The 26,012-nt window shown below is 48.7% G+C and overlaps 1 protein-coding gene across 2 annotated transcripts in view; it reads right to left on the bottom strand.

Annotated features, from left to right (window-relative positions):
* Window positions 1-26,012, bottom strand: part of LRRC75A (leucine rich repeat containing 75A) — a 70,398-nt gene that overhangs the window by 23,084 nt on the left and 21,302 nt on the right. For both annotated transcript variants that reach the window (XM_027666906.1, XM_027666905.1), the window contains exons 2-3: window positions 21,694-21,822; window positions 2,948-3,060 (exon numbers count right to left, since the gene is read on the bottom strand). In XM_027666906.1, the coding sequence (XP_027522707.1) occupies window positions 2,948-3,060; window positions 21,694-21,822 (242 nt within the window). The remainder of the gene's footprint in view (window positions 1-2,947; window positions 3,061-21,693; window positions 21,823-26,012) is intronic.

The raw sequence follows: 26,012 nt of genomic DNA on the forward strand, positions 1-26,012 counted from the left end.
CATCACTGCACTAATGCACCCATCTCCTACAAATGCACTCCCACCATTCCCAATTGTAGGGATAATTAAAATCCAGTTCTTTCCCAAACCATTCCAGCACTTCCAGCCCAGCTGCAGGGGACAGGGGATTGTGGAGCACAGCCATGAGCTCAGAGAAATGATGCCTCCTAATAAAGCCCCGCCACAGAGGATGATGTGTGTGTTTGTCAGGAGGCAGTGCAGTAATGACTGTGCCTCTGCAGATGGGACCCAGGAGCACAAGATATCACTGAGATATAGATTCCTAATCAACAAAGCATTCTCCAGGAACTCTGCAGCTCTGGACTGGGAGTTCTCCCTGATGGGTTCCACTGCCCCTGCTGTTGTGCTGCAATCCCTAATCCAGATTATCAGCAGGGAACCAGGGACAAAGCCAAAACATTCATGACAAGGACCAGAATCACTGTGCAGGAGATGAGGGACCAGGTTTCCACATCCAAATATAGAGCTAATGCTTCCTGTGGGTGCATCCTCCAGGGAAGTCACAACACAGGACAGGGGGTGACTCTAAATTGTCCCTTTCTAACCCCAAGGTTGTCAGAAGACCTCCTCTCCAACAAGAAGGAGAGAAAATTAAAAGAAAGAACTAAGAAAGAGCAAAGAAAAAGGAGAAATGGCTTAAGCAAGTGTCATTCACAGGTGCAGCCCATGGATGTTACAAGGTCGGTGCTGCAGGGAGGAGGAGGTGAGGGAAAGGAAAAACCATCATCTCTTCTGCAGCAGCCCCTGTCCTGTTTTCCCCAGCTGGAGCTGGGAATGGCAGGAGGGGCAGCCTCAGGGCAGAGCACTGATGGGGTGTGGATGGCTAACAGACACACAAAAAAGTGTGGAAATTTAATATTTGAAAGTCCCTGAAACATTTGACAGCAGGGCTGAGCCAATGCAACACCAACACTTGGGAATAGGACCCCATTACTGCCTTGGAAGCATCTCAGGGCACTGGCAAACCCCAACCAGAGTGGGGACTCTGGGGAAATACCTGCTGTGGAAGGAATCAACTTACACAGAGATCAGGAGCATCCCTGGCAGGGGAACTGCCAGCACATGAATAAAGCAGTGACTGCTCCAGCACAGACAAGACAGATGCTCTCTCTAGTCTCCTTATAACCTCTACATCATGGCATTTAGACCTTAGCAAAAGTCTGACCTCATCTTCCAGTAAAGGGTTGGCTTCAACTCACAGAGCATCTAAACCAGAAATCCAGGCAAATTCCATCCTCCAAACCCTGGCCTGGGCAGAGCCAGTAGCCAGCGTCCCATGTTCCCACTGTGTCCCATGTTCACAGCCCTGGGGTCGTTGCCGTGTGCTCAGGGCCTTGTTTACTGCCCAGACCTCATCCCTGCAGTTAAAACTGTGAAAAACCTGAGCTATTCCCCCAGTGCTCCAAGGAAAGGCAAGTGCTCCAGCAGCCTTGTCAGATAAAGCCCTGCAAATGTCTGGCACGAGGATGTGCTCCCACAGCCACTCCAAGCTGATGATTAAGGACGGGGATTGGCAATTAAAGGCAGAATGGCACAAAGCACTGCCTTAAATTTTTTCATTTTCAAGAATTTCTTGTGTTTTGGGCTGCAGAGAGCTCCCCACTGCCCCATCACTGTAACTTTGATAATGCCCTGATGGGGTGACAAGGGGTGTGCATTTCCTATTCCAATCAAGAAAAAAACCCCAGAGGGCAATGAGCTGCTGGGTCATTACCCAGCTCCATGTGCTGAGCCCAGCCCGAGGGACACATCCCCAACATACTCCCTCCGTTTCTGCTGCTTTATTGGAAAGAACAAATTTTAGTCACCAGTACACCTTAAACATGCTCAACACCAAAAGCAGTTGCCACTGCTAATGAAATGGAGGTGTTTCTCCATGTTTGAGTCCCTAAGGACAGCAGTGTGTAAGGGTGCTGAGCCAGATCTCCAGGATATATGGCCCTAATCCTATTAGGCCATGCAATCCTTTATTTGCTTGTGTCTGTTTTCCTCCTGTGTCCATGTTCCTCCCCTCTTCTTGTCTTTCCAGACCCAGTTTTCTCACTGGATTAGTTTCCACTCTGGCTACAAACAGAATCTACTACAACAGGAACCAGACCTCTCTTGGAACCATGAGCCAGCACTTGGATACAAATCCTGACTTTGCCAGATTGTGGCTTCTTTTCTATTTCTTGCTTCCTTATACAAAAATAGTAAATATATAATGCATAACATCACAGAAAACAAGGAACCCTTTCTGTTCACTTCAGCCTCATCTACAGGTTTCTTGGCTCTGTGGATCCAGGATGCTTTGCTGAGGACCTGATGAGGAGGGGACCAGGGAAATTTTCTCCCCATTTTTAATAAAAAAATTCCTTTTGTGCAAACACTGCAAGCCACAGTGTTCATGGTGCCTGTACATTAATTACCACCTAATTAGGATGTCTTGGAGCAGTTTGTCTGCTGCTCTCCAATGCCCAGCACGGGATGTTTGGAGGATGGATGGTTCAGGTTTTCCAGCCTGTTCCTCCCTCCCTGGGTGCTACTGTGCTGCTCTCTGGAAACAAGGATGCAACGGGGAAAGGAAAATGGAAAAGGAGGAAAACACCTCTGGTTCAGCATGAAGCAACCTGATAACACAACCACAAATGGGGGGAACACTGGTGAGATTGGAGACAACAGAGGATTCTGGAGGTTGTGGCAAGCTGGGAGGTTTTGACATCCTGGCTCCCTCCAGGAGCATTTAATGGCTTTGAGCCAAAGAGGGTTTGTTCCTCCCGTCACTGCAGGCAGCTCCCACCAGCACCCACATTTGCACAGCACAGCTAAAAACAACATGAAAAATCCCCCTTCCTGCTCTCCTGAGCCCATGGTGGCCTTGAGGGCGCAAGGACCAGGCTGGGGACAGCGACCCACCGGGGTGACAGAGGTTTCCAAACCGACTCACCAGGACTGTGGCTTCCTCTTCATGATGCCCTGGCGTCTCCACTGCGAGTGGGGGCTCAGGTGGTACGTGAGCTGCCGGCAGAGCTTCTCCATGGCCCCCAGGGAGTCCCCTTCCTGCAGAGACAAGGGAGGGACACCAGGTGAGGGGTCTGCAGCGTTGCCGTCACACCCAAGGGATGCTCCGACCCCAAAGAGGCTCCAGGAGCTGGCACCATGCTGGAACCATGCTCCAAACTCTGTAAGGGGGAAAAAAATCCCCCTCTGATTGATAAGAAGCTGCAAGGATGCACCGTTATCATTGGACACTACGCAATAGCTTTCAGCACTAAAATTTTACAGAGATGGATTAAATAAAGCAAACTACCCACCCATTACTGTCAAAACTGCTTCACAGAAGAGCAAACAGGGGCTTTGTGAGCTGATGGAGATCTTGGCAAAAGAGCTCAGCAGAAACTCTCAAAACATTTATTTTTTTAGGAAAAAAAGACTTGAAGGAAAACAGGGATTTTGGTGTCCTCTCAATTTCAAGTAAAACTTTCACCACAAAGGATACTGGCTTGGAAAACTTTAATTCTGGTTAAATTTTGGTTCCTAAACTTTGGAAATTTTGATTCCTAAAAATAAAACAAAATACAACCCCCAGCATCTGGACTGTTCAATCATGTTTCATTTCAAGATCTTCACATACCTGATGTGACAACCAATAACACAAACCACCCATCCTGCTCTGCCTTGCTTGCTCTCTGAAAGGTCACAAGCAGAGATTAACCCAACCTAAAGTTCAATAATGATAAAAAAGATCAAGATGTGACAATTGGCGGTGTCTGCCTGGTTTTATCAAACTGCTGCATCATGAAACATCTTAGAGAAGACACAGAAACTTAAACAGGAAACCCTACGATAAGCACTCGGTCTGAGGTCTTTGATCACAGAGATGGCTCAGGATTTTCTGTGTGCTGGGACAAGCCAGTAGGGATGATGAGGAAGATGGTGAGGGAGATGCTGAGGAAGATGATGCTGGACACCCAATTACTGCTGCCTTCACGTCCTCCCTGCCCAGGTGCCCCAGCAGAGCTGTGAGCTCGTGTTTCATGCAGCCTAATTTATGCAATGTATTCTCCCCCTCGCCTCCGAGTCAGCAGAGCAGGACCGGCCTTATAAAGACATCATAAATATTGAATTACCAAGGAGCAGTTGGGATTTTGACAAATCACCTCTGGGTGTACAGGAAAACAATTACATCAGGTTTTCTCAGGGTAAAAAAAAACCCAACAAACAGGACACAAAGGGCGTCTCTACAGATGGTTGGAGCAGAAACATCAGTGCGGGACTTGTGGTTTTTAGTTTCTCTATTCAGTCCACTCTGTAAGAATGAAGTCTTAACATAAATTGGGGTAGTTTATTCCCAGACATATCCAAGTGCCTATGCAGTAACTACCATTAATCAAAAGCTGATTTAATGCAGGGTGATACCTTCCCAGCTCCATCTGCACCAAAGGCACGCAGTGACAGGTGATTTCAGCAGCTCAGGTAGAAACTCCAGATCCACAGATACCAGCAGGGCATGGTGTATGGAAAACATTGTGTCAGCACGAGCCGGGAGCAGCGTGAGCCAGGAGCCATTTCTCACCTGAGCTCCGCAAGCGTTTGACGGATGTACCTCCCTATTCCCAGGAAATATGGGTTTAAGAGCATATTTAAACCCATGCTTTTCAACACCTCATTTATCACCACGCTTAAATTGAAACAAGGGTTTTAATCCCACAGATTTCAAGGGGATGTCAGCCTGTGCTAAACCTCAGGCATGCCCACAGCAACTCTCCCGCCGGCGACCCTGCGGCAAGAACCAGGTACTGCTCTGGGCCTGGGGGTGGGTGAACCCTGGGAGCCTCAGCCTGGCTAATTAACACAGGTAAAAAAGAAAAAAAAATGAAAGACAAGGTTTTATTTCATGTTTTCCACTGGAAGGTCTGGAAACACATTGCAGTCATTCCTTAATTAAAGCCTCAACACATTTCGGGAAGGCAACAGCACACGCCGCTCCCTCCCAGCGCTCTCTGCCAGCAACACCTTCCTCGCTGTGTAACCACCATCCCCAAAGCGAGATGAAAACACCACGAGTTTTGACACCTCCCTATTTTTTCTACCTTTGTGTAATATCCGCAGCAAGCTGCCAGGTACCATCAGCTTTCATTTTTATCTGTTTTATTCTTTTTCAGCTGTTCTCTTGCAAAGCACCGCAGCAACCCCTGAAATAGGAGCGTCCACCCTGGGTGCTGCACGGGGGTTCCCATCTCCCAGCCCTCCCTGCATCCTCTGAAAAAAACTCCTTGTTGAGAAGGAAACAATGTGCTAAAATGCTGTGGAGTAAGTACACAGCGCTGACATTCTGTGCTGCAAATTACGTCCAACATAACCCTGAAAGAGATAATTAAATTTGTCTCCAGTATTATCTCCCAACAACTGAACTGCTGGGGAAGTGAAATGATGCACAAGAGAACGTGGAAAAGAAGCTGAGAAAGCAAAAAACCCAAATTTTTGCTGGTACAAATGTGACAGGATCATCTTGCCTCTCCAATAAGAGGCTTTTCCCCTTCAGCTGCCAGACCTCTAGTGCAGTGGGTCCAGACCTGAATTTCACATCAAACTGATTTCTGAGAACTTCAGCCCAAAGAATTCCTCTCAACAGAACCCAGCAAATCGTCCATCAGCACTGACACAGCACACTGAGGGGGGTCCAACGAAAGAGGCTACAGCAGGACAAAGTGTTTTAATCCTCTATATCAGCAGCCACACCCAGTTCATCCTTCCGTGGTCATCCCAAACAGACCACTCTTTCAGCCCTTTTTCTTCACAAGCTCAGCTCCCAAGCCCTGCACACACTGGGTTACTTCTATTTTTGAGTTTTAAAATATGATTTAGAGAACATAGTTTCTACACACACCAACTCATGCATGGTCTGTAGCTAAGCGCTCCAGTTAAACACTGGGATAAACAAACAGTCCATTTCAGAGCCCTCAAAGCACTCATTACTTCTGCACATCTCATTCCCATCACTGCACTTCACCTGCCCATGGGTGAGACACAAATCTTTCTGCTTCAAGAACCCACATTTTTTAGGTACTTTCCAGAACCTCTGCAATTCCTCCTGAGAGTTTGCAGGAGTCTCCAGAGCAGCCCCAGGTGTGATCCCTGGCACACGAGGGCTGCCCTGGGCTGCACAGAACTTGTGTGCAGGAGAAGGGAGTTTTGCTGGTACAGTGCCAAAGGCTCCTCTTATGGTCTAAACAAAAGCTCGTTCACTGTTTATGATCCAAATCTATCAGGAAACAATTGAAGCTGACGCACACCCTCGTGGGACTGAGCCCAAGAGACTGTTTGAAAACTGAGTCAGCTTAAAAATCAGCCCAGCTTGCCTGTGTTGGCAAAGTTTTAACCTCGCTGTCTGTACCATCAGCATCCTCAGGCGTGATGGAAGAGAAGCCCCAAACCCCACTGGGCAGGCAGATCCTGCTGCCATCCTGCCTTGCTGTTTCCAGTGATTTAACTGCTTCCCACAAAATGAAAAGCACCAGCCAAAAGGTCTTTTTGCCCCATCTGCTCCAGTCTGGATCACATCACTCATGCGAGATCAGTGTAAAGCTGGGGTTTTGTGGTCAGAGGGTGCATGAGTGGCAGGGCAGACTTCCCTCAGCCCACAGAGACCAAAACCCACAGTGCTGGCTTTTGGCAAACACCACGTGCCCTTTCCATAGAAAGGGCAATAATAAAGCACAAGGAGCACGTTGTCCCACCATCAGACCCAAACTGCAGCAGCAATCATTCCTGGAATAACACACAGGGATGAATCTCTAACAAAGGCATCACCAGTGATACCACATAAGGTCTGGCCCTTGTAACATCAGGCATTCGTGGGTACGTGCGTGGGAAAGTGCATTTGGTACTCTGGTTTCCAGACTCTGGGAGGAAAACTGCACAACATCTCAGGGTTGGGGAGATAGGACAGACCACACAGAGAGCTCAGCTTTCCCAGCTGACAGTGCTGCCAGGAAAAAGCCTGTTTCATAGAGCTGGGATATGGCCTTTCCCTTAGCACTGCACTCACAAGCCAGCAGACAAATGCTGGTAAGAGGCTGGTGACGAGCTCAACTGAGCTCCCCAGAGATCCATCAGTCACACATCTGGAAATATCCATGAGTTCCCAAAAACTCTCAGTGCCATGGTGTTGCACACACGTGTAGAGATCCTGCATGGACAGAATCCTGCCCAGGTGGTGCAAGACTTAGCTCAGGGAAGCAGTTTTTGGGCAATATCTTGGTTTCTATTCAACTGTGTCCCCCTCAAACTGTCAGAGACCCAGCCCAGCTCCCAGCCATCAGGTACGAGGCAAAGCCTGGATTGGAGGAGGGATGTGGGGAAAATTGAGAGCAGAGGCTCTTCCCTGCAAAGGGCCCCTTTCCCCATCATTCTCCTCTGCCTTTGCCTGCCCTGGAGAAGCAAAGGGCTGCTCACTGCTGGGAGGAGCCCAGAGATTCATGAGATTTTAATCCTTTAACAGATTTCAGCTGGGACAGGGATTCATGGCACATGCCCCATCTGCAATCCGCAACCAGCCCTGCGCCAGCGGGATCCCGTTCAACTGGAAAACAAGGGGGAGTGGCATGAGCTGAGCCCTGTCTGTCCCCACGGGGGAGGGGATGCCCCAGGCATGTGCTGGGCACCACCAGGGTCCTGCTGCTGGCTCCAGCCCTGGAAGGGGACCTCTGGATGAAGGGCTGGAAACAGGATTCAGTCAAACTCCAGGGATAAGCGAGAGCAGGTAGAGGCCAAGAGCCAGGATCACCACATTGTGTCCTGCCAAACCTGCCCTGGGTTCTGCAGGGGGACCAGTTTTATCCTCACTGATGGTGTAAAATGTGGTCTAGAGGGGAAACCATTCAGCCTCCACCCGCACCCCAGGACAGATCCTGTGGGTGAGGCATCACCTGGCATCTGCACACCACCTTGAACCACTAATGAGCCATCCCCAATTGGACGTGTTCCTTGCCCTGCCAGAGAGGGAGGGGCTAATTGGAAGCAGAGGGATTACACCATGGGAAAGCAAACACGGGATGAACAGGACCATGGTTTTACTGGGAAAAACAACCCTGGCATCGCTGCCTGCCCTCCTTGCATCACCACGTGGCAACAACTCCTGGGCGATGCAAGACGTAAGATTTGGGTTCACAAACTGCTCCAGAAGAAGCAGCCAGAGAACTCGGAGGAGGACACAAAGCATAGGAAAGCCTCGTGATAAAGATGTTATTGCAAATTAATTTGTTTTCATTAAGAAATTAATCACCCGCTCCTCCTCCAGCAGCAAAATCCCTGGTGATGTGCAGAGCACTGGGGGGGCTGCACTGGGGCCAAACATCCTGTAAAATAGGCCAACGTTAATGATTAAAGAGCCCTGGTGAAGAATTCCTGCTGCAGCACAGCAGGGGATTGACCCAAATTAGAACAATTAGCCATTGTCTGCAGGCGGAGGAAGCGACAGGTTTTTTTTGTGTCATTACACAGTCCCACATTTCTGTCACTCACAATCAATCCCGGGGAAATTAAAAAAAAAAGTGCTGTCCTGCAAATCTTAACACACAAGAACTTCCATACTGGCCCTCCCGAATCATGATTTTGACTTGATTAAAAAATATTTTTTTTCCCTTCTTGGTTTCTTTTTAAAAACTTTTCAAACTTGCAGCATCACTTTCTGGATGCTGCAGGATTTGCAGTTGCTGCTCTGATGCACAAAAAGCTCTGTCCAGGCACAAACCACTGCAGCCCCAAGCCAAGGAAACTGCACTCACCCTGGGAGCACCATTCCTGCATATGAAATATTTGGTGTATATTTCATATTCTATGAAATACTCCTTCCATAGAATTCAGTAGAGGGTAAACCTTAAAACATGACCTATTTCACACAAAAAAATACAGAGAGTGATATATTTCCTTCCAAATCCTCCTCCTTACGGTTTTTTTCCGTGTCTTGGGTGATTAGCTGGGACAATGGGATAATAGTTCAGACTATTAAGCAAAAAAACCCAAACAGCTGAGAGACAAAAAACCCTATGTTCACAATGATAAATGGAGTTATTACACAGTTAAACAAAGGCATAAAATAGTGAGAGATGCTCTGGGAAACCCTAGGACAGATCATCCTCAATGGCTTTAATGTGTATCAAATCAGTTATTAAAAAATCAGCAAGAAGCAAAAGAGAGCAAATCCCCAGTAACCCCTGTTGCTGTAGGGATAGAGTCTGGAAAGGATGACAATGAAATGAAGAGGAAATGTTGCCTCACCACTGTGAAATGGCCCCACGTGCGAAGGTTTCACACGCTGTGAGGTCCCTGACACATCCTAAAGCTGATGGGACACAGAGACCTCCAAACACCTGCTGGGAAGGCAGGAGGAGAAGGCACAGGGACACATCTCAGGGAATCAGCGAGAGCCGCGCCCACCACCCACCAGCACAGAGCGGGTGAACCCCCCCATAACCCAGGTCAACACGGTGGCTGGGAGAAAGCTCTGCCCACCCAAAACCTGCAGCTGCTCCTGTGGCCCCAAAATGTCTTTCCCTGGCTGCTGGCACCAGAACTGCATCCTGCTCCCTGGCCCGGCCCCGGCGCTGAATAGAACCCGAATTTACGCCGCCTTCCCTTTTGATGTAGTCACGCAGAGCTGAAGTCATCTAATGACTTGCTGGTTTTCTTTTTTTCTTCCCTTTCTTCCTTTTTTTTTTTTTTCCCCTTTCAAAGCTTGGGGCTAAACTGCAGCCTCTTGTTGCCTGCAGACATCTGTGCTGCAGCCCCAGCGCCCACCCCCAGATGTGCCTTCAGAACTGTCCTCCTCCTGTGAGACCAGGAGCTGAGGAGGTAGGAAAGGCCTTAAATCCACCATTCCCACCTCACTGAAGGCTGAAACATGGCAGTACCCTACAATCCCATCCAGGTGAGCGGGGGAGGATCCACAGCAGCAACAAATCCCTCTTGCTGCATGGCTGAATTCCTCAGGTAAGGCATGAGAAACCCCCCTTGTGCTGTAGGGAAGAGCTCTCCAGGGAGGTGTCCTTAAAATATCACCATAAGGGCACTGCATTTCCCTCTCCATCATTACAGGCTCCTCTGGGAAGAGAACCAGCATGTGGAGAATGAGTGATGAGGTGGATGATGCCCAAAGGCAAGCAGATATTGGCACAGTGGATGGAAGTGACATATCTTGTCCACATGGAGGAAAACTAGATCTAAGTAAAGTGACAATACTGGCTTTAGATGGGCCAATCTGACCACCCAACAACACCGTGCAGAACTTCTTTTGAAAATAAATCACATCTGTTTTAATTCAAATTAGAGGAGGGACAGAACAAATTTAATAAAGGCCATTTTAATAACAATGAGGTTGTTCCCAGAAGGTTTCACTGCAACTGAGTTAATTCCACTTGATTTTTCCTGAGTTTCTCCAGGTACTCAGCCATGAGGCCAAACACCACCCCTGCCTCCCCCTGCTCAAGGTTAAGGCCAAACATTCACTGGCAGCAGAGACACCCTGATGGCTTTTGTAAGGGAAGGATGTGCCCCAGAATTAATTCACATCATGAAATGGCCAAAAAAAGAGCAGCTGGTCCTGGAAGAGAATGAAGGTCTCTTATAGGAGAAGGGCCATTTGGCTTCTTACAGGAAAAATGCATTTTTTTGGCATGGGAAATTCAGCTTTGGGCTCGGTGACCCCTGTCTCAGCACGGCTCCAGCACTGAGCTCATGGCAGCTCAGGTCCTGCCATAAGCAGCACTCCCCATCTGCTTTGATGAAAGGCCAAAGCGTGAGGCCTTGGACTCGGTGTTGGCACACCAAAATGAAAAGCAATGTACAGTGGGGCTTATCGAGAGAGCCAGAAGTACGAGATGAACGGGATCTGCAGCAACTCAGGAAGTTATTCAAAAGGATCCTGGAGTAATATTACACTTGGACTTCAGAGAAGCAATTAAAGAAGGCAATAAAATTCGAGGTGATAGATGGCCCTGGGGGGGACATGTAAGATAAAGGGAAATTGCAAAAAAGAATATAAAAATCTTCTGTGAGAGCTACTGGAGGGTACCCAGCTTAGCTTCCACAGCAGAGGAGGAATGAGCAGCAGTCAGAACAGCGTGGGGAATGGCAGGGATCTGCACCCACCAGCTGCACTGCCCCGTGCTGTGATGCCCAGTGCCTGCCCGAGATGTGCACAGCAAAGCTGTGCCTGTGGAGGAGGCCTTTGAGCAGCATCACTCCAACACATGTTCCTGACATACACAGTAAGGTCCTCACCCAAATAAATTGGGCCCACTAGAGTGCTATAAACAAAGTCACCAATGGGGAGGCTATTTAGGTGCCAGTGTCCATTCCTGGAAAGGTCACTGGACCATCCTTTTAATGACAGATGCATCTGTACCCTCCTGACAGACACAGGGAGCTGCTATAAAACAAAGAGAGCAGCTAAAAATCCAGAAGAGACATTCATTACCCTGGAAATATCTCAGCAAACAACCAACTGGCAAGATAATCATTACAGCTGGTGCAGAACAGCAAAGAGAAAAACACCCAAGGTGCTGCTGACTGGGCTGACAACGGGAAGGGCCGTCAGAGGTGTCAACCTCCAATGCCTGCTGAAGTCAGTGTGGTCAGTGGGTGATGGCACTCACCCTCCTCCTCCACACACAGACAGGGAGGATTGATTTCAGAGCCTTGGGGATGCAGAACCCAGGGGCAGCTCCTGCCCAGGGGGTGCAGAGCTCCCCATCACTCTCTGTGGCTGGCCAAGAGCAGTTTGCAGGCGAAGCTCCATCGTGTTTTGGAAAACAGCATCATCCTTTGCCTGATGTCTCTACTTACCTGTCCAGCCTCAGGCTGCAGAAAGTGCTCTGCCTCCTGAGGGGCTCCTCTACTTCTCAGCCTCTCAGCCCCTGCTCAGGGATGGAGTGATGGGGGCACAGAGCTTAGCATGGTGTCTGTGATGCCTCCCACCATCCTGCCCTGAGCAAACCCGGCTCTTCAGCCAGACCCTGCCTTGGCCACTCTCTGCAGGAGCTGGTATTTCTCAGGGAACATCCCACCTGCCTTTGCTGCTAAATGCAGGAACCTCTCACTGTCCTCTGCACCCACCTCCCCCCAGGGCTAAACCAGATGTGGATTCTTTGGTTATTTATGTCCCAGATGTAGGACACCACGCAGAGACTTTCCCAGCCCAACAAGTCTCCTGCAGAGCCTGTGTCTCAGCTGCACCGCACCAGATCCCACGGGAAGCAAACCCCAGTCCAGGCTGTTATTGTTGCTGGAGGAGACCAGGAGCGTCCCTGGGATACTGCTGCAAATATTTATGTCGTTCCCTGGAGGCTCTCAGCCCCTCACCACAGCCCTGGGAGCCTCATGATGTGCATGAGAGCCTGGGGAGGGGCAGCAGCGAACCCCTCACATCAGTCCCTGTTGTTCCCTGCAAATGTGAATCCCGGGGCGAGGGCATAACCCTCAGAGCAATGCTCGTCTCCAGCTCATTAACCACTGTGGGGCCCTCGTAGGCACAAGAGAACTGGGAATTTTCCTAATTTTTTTTTTAAAGGAAAAAGATAAGATCACAGTAAGGAAGCAGCAGTCAACAGCATCCAAGCTCTCCCAGCAACAGCTCAGGGAAGGAGTGGGGTCACTTCATCATGTGCTCCAAGCAGATGTGAAACTATGGATGCAGACACAAGAGCTGTACTGGGGATTTCCTGGAAGGATGGATGGCAAGGAGAAAAAGGAAAGTGACAGAGAAACTGGGAGGATTAGCAAATTACCCTATGGTTGCAAAACTCTTTGAAGATGGAAAGGGTGGGATAAAGCTCTTACCCAAATCCTCAAATACCCCAAACTGTGAGATAATCACTTGCTGGACTTCAACCAGAAATCACAGTCCCTGCCATCTAGGAAGAGCAATCACTGAAAATCCTCCTGGCACCTTCCCTAGCTACAAGAACTCATCTCTTTGCTTCTCTTTATTACTTTTTTGCCTGCTAGAGGTGGGGCAGGTGCATCCCCACTGGAAGGATCAATCACATGGTGATTCCCAGGGAAAGGAGGGCACATCACATGGTGATTCCCAGGGAAAGGAGGGCACATTTTACACATGGGGTGAACCAGACAGAGGGGTCTGTGCCCCACCCCAAACCTGCAATGCTGCTCACTGAGACACCTCCTCTATTTGGCTGGGTGAAAGCATCTCTGAGCCAAACCGAGGGGATGCACAGCTGCCCCTGCAAGGTGACTCTGTGCTGGGAGCTGCCAAGGCAAGAGCTTGGAGATCAGCAGCAAAGGGACAAACTTCTCCTTGCTCCAAGAAATAGCCTGAAGCATATGTCAGGACAGCTGTGATGCTGCAGACAGGCTAAATGCCAGTAACTCTTCAAATTCCGGGATTTGTGCTAGAAATGAGAGAGCTTCCAAGAGCCAGAGGTGTTTTGGTTCAGCCTGGTGAGTTCAGCGTTGTGCACAACCTTTCCCAAATCCAGGCATCACTTTTCCCCACTGTGAAATGCTGGTAGGGCTCTTTCCCTTTCTCATACAGGGCTTGAGGAACCAGAAGGAAAGGGCACAGAGAGCTCTTTGACAGTACCAGTGGCTTATCCTCAGTGCTTTCAGCTCACCCTGCAGCACCACCGGTACTCAGCACCTCTGGTGCAAAGCCTGGCCACGGTGCACAGAATCTGAAATTTGGGGTACATGCAAAACAATAGATTTTTCTTCAAGTCCCTGGCATGGGGCAAAGGCAGGATTTGGGGTAGAGACCCTGGGCACGTCACCATCTCCATCTGTTCCCCCAGATGCTGCAGGAGAGCAGCAGATTTGCTGTGGTGCAGCAGGGGTTATCAAAACGTGCCCCAGCACTGACAGCCTCCAGTGATCAGGGTTGAAAAATGGGTGTACCAGCTGACTGCAGCCCCAAAACAGCTAAGACTGGGTCCTAATATCTATCAGAGCTTCTTTCACCCACCTTGGTAAATGGTGAGTAGGCCTTTTTTTGTCTTAACAGAGTCAGATGTACCCGCACACCACATCAATTCCTCAGCCATCAGCAGTGGTCTATCAACGGAGAGGGAACTGCTCATTAAACCCCTCAAACTCATTTCTGCAAATCCACATTGCCAGCAGACCACTTGCTCACTTAGTATTGACACACCTGTGAGTTAGGCTAGAAACAGATACTAAAATACCCATCCAAGTGGCAGCTCTGCCCTCCAGCCATCCCACAGGACAGGTCCCTGCCACGCACTCCTCAGCACTCCAGGTAAATAAATAACACTCCTGCCAGGAGGCAGGGAATCAATATGCTTCCTTCCTTTGTGGTAAATTATGTTCTGATTAAAAGCTAAATGAGCTGAACTCAAACGTCAATTGCCATCAGAAAACATCAATAAAATATGTTGTTACTGTTTAATGAGGTACCTGCTGCTTCATCCGTCCTTTCCCTTGGGGACGCTTGGAGAGGCTGTGGGTGAAACGGTCCTTAGGAAAGATCCAAAGCTAAACTGGGCAACTACAGCCTCACCCACAGACTCTTCTTTATCCCCATGGTAAGCCCAAGATAGCCATGAAATATCTTTTCCTGCTGCTGGCTCTTGTTTTAATCTCCTGCTCCAGCTCCGACCCGCGCGATGATGCTCGTCACTGACAACTGGTGTCACCAAGACGCTCTCAACTGCTTGGCAGCAAAAGGGAAGCTGAGCACGCAGCTCTCCACACATCACTTGCTGCATGATGTGGCACCTGACATTTTGGAGGCACTGCAAAATCCACCTCCGAGCCGATAAAATCCACCCTGCGGCATTTCGGAGGGTTTGCAGATGGTTACACCGTGGTTAGGAAAGGTCGTCCTATTATTGTGGGAACTGAGCAAAGGGCCTGGCAATTCTGCCAGCTGGCACTGGGATTTTGGGGTTAAGCAACCCAAAAAGAGAGAAAAAGATAGAAGTTTGATAAAAGTCACCTTGGCCACACTGGAGTGGTTAATGATAAAAGTCACCTTGGCCACGCTTGGAGTGGTTAATGGCTGGACTTGATGATCTGAAGGGTCTTTTCCAACATAAATGATTTTATGATCAGACTGTGATTAACTGCTCAACATCCCCACATGCAAACTGAGTGCTGGGGAGCACATTTATCAGGCTGGGAGGGATAAGGACAGCAGGGGCTTCCTTGCACCCCACAGGGTTTGGCTAAGGAGGCTGAGGCGGGGCTCATCCCTTCTCCATCCACAATCCATTAAGTTGCCAGCAGTGGCACCATCACAGGCCATCTAGACCTCACCATTATTCCCTTTTAGCCTTAATACTTTAAAAACCTGCAAAGTGCAATTTTCCCCTGTTTCCAACCGAGGCACTCTGCTCAGCTTTGGCTCACACACAAGGGCTTTAGGGAACATTTTCGTTTTTCAAAGGCAAGATGAGCAGAGAGCATGGCACATTAAGTTAGCAGAGAACCAGAGCTGTCATTAGTGGGGCCTGAGCTTTGCAGCCTCTTTCATACTTCAGGACATTTTAATGTATTGCAGATGTCTTAAATATCCATAAAGAGTGATCTTCACACTTGGAGCAAGACCAGCCAAAAAACCCCCAGAAAGAGCCATTCATACAGAATAGACTTAGCTGAATCCCCATCATCCCCTTTGCTTTTATATCAGATATTTAGGGGTTTAGAGGGATTTTGTTCATAAATCAGCCTCCTTCTGTGATGTTTCTTAAAGCAAAGAATAAGTAATACTTAGTGCTCTCATAGCACTTTGCATCTGGAATCTGAGAGCTTTGCAAGATGTGTGAGATTTTCCTTGCACGTCTCACAGTAAAAGGGAAAGGTAAGAAACTCTCTGAGGATGACAAGCTCTCCTGACACCCTATGCCAGAGTGTCCCTCAACAAGTCATTGCTCCATACCTACAATTTCAGCTCATACTGCTGTAAAAACAAGTTTGATGTCAGAAGCTTGGAATGGTAATTTGAATTCAAGATCAAATAACAACACACATGATGGAGGAGCTGGATTATGGCTTGGTTTAGGGATAAAGGCACCGAGCTAGTGGTCATGGTGCCCTGATTACATTCACCCTGTATAAACTGAGTTGATTAATACAGTTCTAGCCACATGTTACAGCACACAGGATAAATGAGAGGAAAAATGCTCATTTGAGCTTCAGTGCAGCTCCATCAGAAATAACATATTTTAAAAATGCAGGGCATAAAAACCCCAACATCATTTGTAAGTTAAGTCTTTACACCACAGGGCTGAAGAAGGGAGAGAAATAAATTATTTCATCCAGATCACAATAACCACTTTCTCTTTCCATATTTTCTTCTTTTCATGGGTGACAATTCATGTAATCAAACCCATTTTGCAAACCTGATCAATTTGGAGCTCATGCAGGAAAAGGCAGCTGAGCCACGGATGTGGCTAAGCATATATTGCTCAAATGACACAGAAGTGAACAGGAATATAGATCTTCAATCCATCCAGAACTACATAGGCAAAATCCATTTTGCTTCCAGTCACTTCTCCAGCTACACCAACTGCTTAGAAGAGGTTTTAAATACCCTCCCCATACCCATTGCTGTCACCATACATCTTGAAACACTACGAATTTTGGTGGGGAAGCTGTGGACCATGTTCTGTGCTGTACACAGCTTCCACTCTGAGGTGTTTGCCCACATCTCACACCCTGTGTGTGAATGGGATCACGTCTTTCAACTGTTGCCTTGGAGGAGCTGCTGCCTAAGAGGTGCAGGCACCAATAGGAGAATGGACAGGCAAAGTTGGACTTTGGTGGGGCTTTGCTAAACTGCTCTGCCAGCCCTTCCCTGGCCACTGACCTGCAGAAAAGCCTTCCTTCAGAGAAAGCAGCAGGATGGGGGTCAGCAAAGCCAAAATCTCACTGTGTATTTACTCTGGGCAGCCTTCAGGGCTTGGAGGAGCTTCCACAGTACATCCCCAGGCCAGCAAGAACTGGTGCAATCCAACAGCCCAAGGTCACAAGGCCAAAAAGGCTTGTGAAGCCCAAGGCTTCACTTTCTCCTCCCCCCCTTAGCCCCATTTAGTGCTTATCCCAAATTCAGCAAGTCCTCAGTCTGGAGGAAAGCCTGACTCCCTCCCTATCCCGGCCATCATTCATCCATACGTGTGGCTTTGGTGTGTGGAAAAAGAAACTGGTTTAATTTTCCAATAGTTTGCAGCCAAATATTCCTGCTGGCAAGAAGACCTGTGAATTTTTTACAGGGGCCCTTTGCTCCTGACGTGTTTGTGTTTTCAGCTCCTTCCCACTGGAAACCGGAGCGGCCACAGGAAAGATACAGGGCATTGTGGCCACTCCATCCCACACCACGTGGCTTTGATAAAGCATTTTGTCCCCTTTGCCTGACCATGGGGACAGACAGACCTTGCCCTGGGGGCTGTACCAGCAGCCTCCTCACCCCAGCACGGGTTTTGGAAAGCGACGTTTGCAGAGAGGGCTGAGCTGCTCTCCAAGGAACACGCCTGGCACCTTTCCATGGGGTTGGCATCGGAGAGAGGCAGGAAGATAAAAGACTGCCCCAAGGTCATGGCCGTGGGGAAGAAAACACTTGTTCAAATGTCTTTGACCCAATGCAAACACCCCATTGAACCGACATTAGAAAACTCATTGCGGAGTGTGAGAGTTTCCTGAAGAGCAGAACTGCCTCTTCTGAGGTGTGAGGAACCCCAAAGGTTGACAACAGCTGAAGGAGGTGACAAATACCAATAGCAGCATCTGTGGCCACCACTCAACACTATGCTGAAATGCAACAGCAGCATTTATTCCATCCGAAAGCTCCTCTGTCAGAGAGCAACCCTGGGCAGTTGCTCCCACACAGCTCCATCAGTGTCTCCGGAGATGCTGCGTGGCCGTGCTTCAGGCACATCCCAGCCCCTCCAGGAAGGGGTACTCAAGGCACCTGGGCTTGGTTGAACTGCATTATACATCAGTAAGTAGGGATGGGACCAAATCCAAACCCTGACTTCCAAATGATCTGGAAAAGAGCTTTCAAGTGCCTCAGGCAAGGCTGGGATCTCAGCAGGGTCTGGGAGACACAATCCAGCCCATGACGTCCATACAAAATCTCACCCAAATGATTTCCATACTCAGGGCTCATTCGTAGCAATCCAGGCTCCTCCAGCACAAGTTAAGTTTTCTGCCTTGCTGCAAGTTTGAATTTACTGGCTGGAATAAGCATCCACTGAACTGTGCTGAGCCACAGTCACATTGGAGAACCCAGGCCAACTTTTTTCTGGCCATACAGACCAGGACACGTTTACCCAGAGCTTTATTTTAGCTCAGAGGAGAGACCAAGGGGTCACCTTTAAGCTAAGGGTGGTATAAATAGAGGCTGAGTAAAAAAGTAATGTACAGAAAGTCAGGGAAGTGCTCAGTGCTCTCTCCAGGAGGGAGGGGGAAAGCAAGACCCCAAAGCCCTGAGCAGAGAGATATTTAATAAAGCAGGTTAATAGGGACCAGGGTCGAGATCATCCCCATCTCTCCCACCTCTTCCACCTCCATATGGATGTGGGCAAGGTCACAGCTGCCTCAACCTACATATTTACGGATATTTGTGCCACAGGATGCAGAGACATTCCTTTGGCAGGCAAAGCAAAAGCCCAAACTTCTGCAACACTCCTGGCCCTGAGCTCTCTCCTGCTCTCGTACGTCGCTGCCAAGTCTCTGTCAAAGAAACTGCAGGGAGGGAAAGAGGACTGGGAGATGGAAAATAACCCAGGTGACTGAGGTTTGCAGGTTTCCAGGGACTTAAAGAAAATCAGTGTCTCAGAAAACCACCAGGAAACACTGGGATGAAATGACTTTTCACCCAGTATCCCGAGCTGCCGAAAAAAAGAGGGTAAAGTTAAAGCACAGCCTGCGGCACTCAAACCTGAGCAAGGCAAAGTCACGGACCAGGAGCTGCAGCACAGTCCTGCTGTTGCTGCACTTGCTGTCTGTCCCCTGCACAACCCCTGCTTTCCTCTCCAAGGCAACACCCATCCACCTCCTGGGGATGCCCCAGGGCTCAGCAAATGTCTGTGAGCCCCTGGAGCTCCTCGCTGCACCACAGAAGACAGTATGTTCTTTGCTGCATTAATACAGCTGTCACCACTCTCATGTGAGCACTTGCCCCCTGCCAGCATTTGCCACCACAGCCTCGTAAGGGACTGCTGGCCCAGAGAAGCTGTTCCTTGCTCCAGCACCAAAGCAAGTGTGTGGTGTGCTGCAAAGCCTGACCTCCAAACCTGACAGAGCTCAAGAAGCATTTGAATGATACTCTCAGGCACACAGTGTGACTCTTGGGGATGGTCCTGTGCAGGGCTAAGGGCTGGGCTAAGGTTTGAATTTGATGATCCTTGTAGGTCCCTTCCAACTCAGCATATTCTGTGATGCTGCACAAAGGAGGGGGAGAGGATGAGGGTGTTCAGTGCTGCACAGGCTGGATTTATTTAGGTTTTCATTGCATGTTTTACCACCGCAGAATCACAGAATGGTTCAGGCTGCAAGGGAGCACAGTGGCTCATCTGGTCCCATCTGGACTGTGTCCAGACAGTTCTGGAATATCCCCAGTGAGGGAGACTCCACACCCTCTCTGGGCAATCTGTTGCAGGGTGTGGTCACAGCACAATAAAGAAGTTCTTCCTCCTATTCAGGTAGAACTTCCTGTGCATCAGTTTCTGTCCATTCCCCCTTGTCCTATTGCTGGGCACCTCCAAGCAGAGCCTGGTTCATCCTCTGACACCTCCCTGCACATACTGACAGACATTGATGAAGTCTCCTCTCAGTGTCTCCTCTCGAGGTTGAACAGGCCCAGCTCTCCCAGCCTTTCCTCCTAAGAGAGATGCTCCAGTCCCTTCATCATCTTTGTCACTCTCCCCTGGACCCGCTCCAGAAGCTCCACATCTCTCTTGTCCTGAGGATCCCAGAACTGGACACAGCTCTCCAGATGTGCCTCACTGGGGCTGAGTAGAGGAAACCACAGATTGCTGGAAGCCCACCTGATTCAGGATGAGGAGTTTGCATCTCCATGCTTACACTGGCACCAGCTTCTCCACAGCATCGAGTGCCAAAAGAAACGTGCAGGGAGATATGGAAAAGCAGGCACTTGGTGGTGGAGCAGCTCAGCACTGCATGAGTGGCCTGGGGTTGTTTTTGTGAGGAGTGCAGAGCACACACTTGGCCGCGGCTCACTGTCAGTCTCCCAGGGCAAGACGTGGAGGAGAAACCAGCTTAGTCACGATGCTTTGGAAAAGGGTAACCTCAGTGGGGGAACGGGGCCTCTCTGCCTGGAAACACGCCCGGCAAAATAGGTTTCTCCTGTTTCCCACCTCATTGCCCCATGGGGGAGGAGAAAGGAAAGGATCTTATTCTCCACAAGAAAAGGGAAAGGGATCTATGAGTACCCTTGCACAGGTTTAGCTACGCAGCACGGGGATGTGTCTGTACTTTGAGCTCATGCTGTATGATACGGGACAATCAGAGATGGAGATCTGGGTCCCTGATGTCCCCTGCATGTTGCTGCACCCACTCCACCCTTCCCAACATGAAACAGAGAGTTTCATGAAGCACTTTCAGAGCCAGTTTCACACCGTAGCCCAGGCAGACACACCCCGAGCATCACCATGGCTTTTCCTCACCACATTAAAAAAATTTTTAAATGTCTCAAAAAAGCAATTTCCCTCATTTTTAAATACTGGTGGAGGTTATTATTAAGTAAAACACCCACAAGAAACAGCAGTGAATGACTCCATCCCTTCATACACTCTCACAGGAAGTTAAAGACCCATTATTAGCAGCAAGTACAGGAGAGCGATGCCTGCAGGTCTCAGCTCAGACCCCTGTCCCATCACACCTGTGGATGGTCCCTTCCCAAGAAGAGCTTAAAAATGCCACAGGCAAGTCAAAAGGAGGCATGAGATGGGTAAAAGCCTTGAGTTCAGCAATAGAGATAAGAAGAGATGAGCCAGCTCCAAGTTTGCTGACTCAGAAGACAAAAACAACCCCCTCTCCAACAAAATCCAAGGAGAGAGAGTGCAACAAATGTGCTTATTGCACTGACAGTATTGATTACTTAAAAAAAACCTGGGGAAAGAAACCTTAAATATCCAAGCAGCCAGTGGCCACCATGCAAAGTCCCATTTACCTTGGAATGGAGGGAGCCAGCCCAGGATTTTCCAAAGCCCTTTTGCTGCTAGAGCTGCCAGGGGGCAAACAGGGCTGATAGTTTTAGAAGTCCACATCTGCCCAGGGCTGCACTCACAGCCTGCTCATGGCAGAGCCCAGCTTTTTTGGAAACCCGGCCTTGAAGGCATGGTCAGGGACTCTCCTGTCATTTGGGTTGTGATAAATATCACATGGGGCGAGGAATGGTCTGTTATCCTCATGAGGCACAAAGCATTCCTGATGCGGCACAAAGTGGCAGAAAGCAGAAATAATTTGCAAACCAAGTGCTAACCCAACATTAGGTGAATGTCACTTGGTCAGCTGGAAACCCCAACGCTGTGCCATCAAACCACGATCTCCAAGCAAATCCTCCTGGTCCAAAGACACACAGGCACTGCAGTAACCAGGAGGCTTTTTCTCTGGCACTCAGGGAAAAGCTCCACACTCCCAGCAGTCTCCCAAGCCAGCAGAGTCATGGAAGTGTGATGAGATCATGGTACCTACCGGTTTGGGGCAGTGGATGTATCTAGCAAGGCTGATGATCAAGTCATGAGTGATTGGATCCACCAGGTTTCGAAAGCTGGCGTATCGATAGAGGACATCATCGAGAGAGGTCGACTCCATTCCTAAATCCTGCAGGAAACAGGCCAAAGCAGCAATATTAGATGTGCTACAAATGCCTAGTGTGGATCTTAAAATTATCCCACACTGGTGGTGCCCATGGAGAAGCCAAGAAGAAAGTGATTCCCACCACCACCCAACACGAGGAAGGGACACGTGAGCACATCACCCTGGGGAAAGGTGCACTCCTGTCCTTTATTGGCCCTGCAAAGAGGCATTAGGGGTACAGGAAGAACACCCTCATGCCTACAATAAATCCATACAAGCCGTAAATAAATAACAAAATCCAAACAAGCCATAAAGCCACTGAGCTAATAGTACATTTGCAACAAAGTCAACTCAAAGAAGACTCCAGAGAATGTAACAGCTCGATCAACATGAAACTGCAGCTGGAGAATAAACACAGCATAGATGTGCTCTGGGTCTGCTGTGCACAGGGAGGAAAGAATGAGCTTAAAATTGCAGCAATGGAAACAGGAGGATAAACTGAAGTGGGGGAAGAACAAAGTGCTGGACTAGAATGACCAGGGAAGGTGTGGAAGCTCTGCCATTGGAAACTGGACAAGGTTGTGTCAGGAGCAGTTCAGACTGAGCTGATCCTGCCCTAGGGATGGATCAGACCTCCTGAGGTGCCTTCCAAGACTATTTTTTATGATTTGCAATTCTTAGACATAATAATTTGAGGAATTTTGGCAGAGAACTCATAATTATATTAAATATGCTGGTGCACAGGGATGAGGAGGGGAAGGGTTATATACAGTGTACTCCTTTTACTTCAAATATATATAATATACAAATGTATATATAGTGTACTCTTTTACTTCCCATGGAGCTGGTGGCATCTGGCCACCAGTCAGATTTCCTCTTCACAGATATAAGCCAATAACTCCATGGCCCCCTGCAATAAACTGGAGTCTGTCCTGAACTCAGAGATGCTCCAGCCCCAACAAACCAAACCACATTGGTTTTAGGTGTTGATGCTCTGTGACTTCAGCCAGGCTGAAAACAACCATCTTCACTTAAAAAAACCAGTTGTGCCTTCAGACCCTTGCTGCAGCAGCCTGAGGGATCTCACATTACCTGCAATTACAGCTCACGGCCACAAACGAGGTGGCAAGTCTTTATCACACTGGTTTCCTTGGTATTTTTAGGATCACCCCTGCAGCACTGACTGAGTTAACAAGAGCTTTGCCAACTCTTTGACTGCAAGCATGTCATTTAGTAAAAAAGAGCCGAGGCAGTTAAAAATCACACAAATGAGGCTGCTCTCCCTTGCTGGGAGCGACAAAAAAGCCTCAAAACAACAAATCCAACCGGCGACAAAACCCAACCAGCCAACCTGCCCACTGAGAGCAAACATGCCCAGCTGGAAAACTGAAGTGGCCAAACCGATTTATGGTCTATCTCATGGCTTCTGCCAAGTTGGCACTTTAAAAAATCCAAACTAATCTCAGTGTGGAGATGCAGAGCTCAGCTGAGGGCGTGCGCTGTGCTCACTGTGGCAGCCAGGCCAGCCCACCAAGGCTATTCCAGAGTGGTTGGGTTTGATTAGGCTGGAAAAACTACCAACTCATTTGTTCAAGGTCATCTTCACCCTCCTATATTTCAGCACCATGAGGATCCGCAGGTGACCACGCAGAACTGGAGCTTGGGTTCCTCTGCAAGAGGAATAACAGGGAAAATAGAAATTGTGCAGATAATGTAGCAAAGGGAGATGTCCAAAGGTAACTCCCTCTCTTTCAGGAGGAGAAACACCAAACAGCAGTGTGGATGTCACCTTCCCAGTCTGGTAGAGCTCAACATTAGGATTTAGCAAACATCAGCTGGATTTGGTCCATGGCCATATGGCATTGCTGACAAACACCACACATTACCAAAGGAGCCAGTCTGGGGACTTGGTAGAGGTAATCCTAAAGACTCAGCTCACTGGGACCTTTCAGGATCAAACCAGGTTTAGCATCCTGCCACTTCTCTTTAAGCATCTCAAAACTCTCGACAATTTTCTCTCATGCTAAAATTAAAATGTAGAGCTAATAAATCAGTGAATTTCTCCTCCTCTCTCCTGGGAGAACTTACATTTTTCACATGAAGTATTCCCTCCTCCCTCCTGGTATGCATTTTTTATGCACAGATGTCTTTCTCAGCTGCTCCCTAAATCTCTCTGCCACACCAGCATTGTCTCTTTTCCACCACATGCAATATTTTAGAGCCACTCAAGGCTGAAACTTGTTCGAGGCCAAGTGATGAGCTCATCTGCAATTTAATAACTTAACACCAGTTCATACTGTCAGCAGCAAATCACAAATCTCCAGCTTTGGAGAAAACGCCCAGCATCTGGTTCCAGTCACTTGGGTTTTTTTCAGCACGTTCCCTTTTCCCGGGGGATTTTACCTGGATAGCAAGTGCAGCTTTGAAACAGGAAGGGTGTCAGGTTTAAAGTTGTGGTATTATTGAGCCAGGCAGGAGCATGGCTTTCTCAGTATAGGCTGCAGGGATGTATTTCTAGAGTGCAGCCGGAACCCTGCACCGTGCTGAGATGGTTTGTGCACATGCAGGGCAGGGGAACATCTCTGCAGGTAGTGACAGGACAAGGGGGGATGGCTTCAAACTGACAGTCACCCATGACCTCCCTGCAATTTATCTGATTTCTTTCCAGCTTTAAGAGGCTGAGAGGAAGCCAAACCACTCGTCTGTCCTTGGGGAAGGCTTATCCACTGGAAGGAAAAGTTCCTGCCACCAACTAGTTGCATTCAGCCTCCACAGGAGGAGTCTCTGCGAATGCAGCAATGTAAAGCTATTAGATTCTAAAAAAAGACGCACACACACAAAAAACCCCAACCAAAAAAAACCAACACCCCCCCCCGCCAGGAATTAGAAATTTATATCAAAGAAATCCAGCAGAAAAATGTAATGTTTCCCTTCAGCAGCCAGCAATTGAAACTTCCCAGCCACAGCCATGAAAGGCATAAGAGAATCCAATTATTTTTGAAAAACACCAAGCCAAGCGAGAGCCCAGGTACAGTCAGTCCTGTTGCTCTGCAGAACTGATGCTGTGCTCAACCTGGGTCCCTTTTGCAAGCAACAACCACAAAACCAGCCCAAATAGACCCAAAACCCAGTCCAAATTCAGTGTCCAGCATTGACTTCCCAGGCCAACATGACCCAGGCAATGCAAGCAAGACATTTGGGAGCTGTACCCCCAGCTTATCTTTCCTTAGTACCAGGTGAAACAACTTGTTATTCCCCTTCTGCTGCCTATCAAAAAACAGCAGCACAACAGCTGCCAATCGAGCAACCAGATTTTGAAGCTCCAAGTTGTGTTTCCATGAGATACAGCATCATGTAAAGCTCCTCTAAGCCACACAGAGCCATAATCGACAGAAGCCAAGCCCATTTTTGCTTATTAAACTATTTATCACTGCAAATTGAATTGTAATTAGAGGCAAATCCAGCAGGTCCATGTGAGAAGTCATATGAGAAAGCAGGTTATGCTGTTGCTGCTTTCCCTAACATGGAGCAAATGCAGTTACCAGCTGCCCAAACGAGGTTACTGTGCAAAACACCACCCCGAGCTCCTGCCACCAGGGTTGCTCATAAATATTCCAATATCTGCTCTTTTGGCCAGCACCTCTTCCAAAACTGCTTCTTATCTCCACTAATATCCAGGGCAGCATAATGAATTTCCAAGCGGAGAGGTTGGTGTTATAAACAAGGGTCGGGCATGGAGGAAGAGAAGGAATAATACTGTGTGCCATCAATCATCTGCAGCAACTTATCAGGGAAGAGTGATTTCATGAGGTGAGCATCAGCAGTGTGGTGAGTAAGGTCAGCTCAGAGACAGGCGTGTGAGATGTGACTCAGCCGCCGGCGCAGCGTGGGCCGCTCGAAGGCCGCGGGGTTGTTTTTCTGGGTGGAGGACACACTCAGCTGCTCAGCCCCTGCGTCTGGTGAAGCCCCCCCCTTGAAAACAAGCAAGCAAACTGCCTTTGATCTTTAGGATGCTCGGCTCCATCGCAAACCCTCCCGTGTCTGGTTGATTTTGGAGGTTAGGAAGTCACCGTAAAAACTGGCGTTTATGGGTGTACCTGTTACGATGGGCACAGGTACACCCTGTGTAGAATCACAGGGTGTAGAATCAGCCTCCACCCGTTCTGCACGTGATGAACCCTCCAGCGTTTGCTTCCCTGCTCTTGGTGCAGCTT

This window comes from Corapipo altera, unplaced genomic scaffold, assembly GCF_003945725.1.
Source record: "Corapipo altera isolate COAL_440 unplaced genomic scaffold, ASM394572v1 181, whole genome shotgun sequence".
In the NCBI taxonomy this organism is placed as follows: domain Eukaryota; kingdom Metazoa; phylum Chordata; class Aves; order Passeriformes; family Pipridae; genus Corapipo; species Corapipo altera.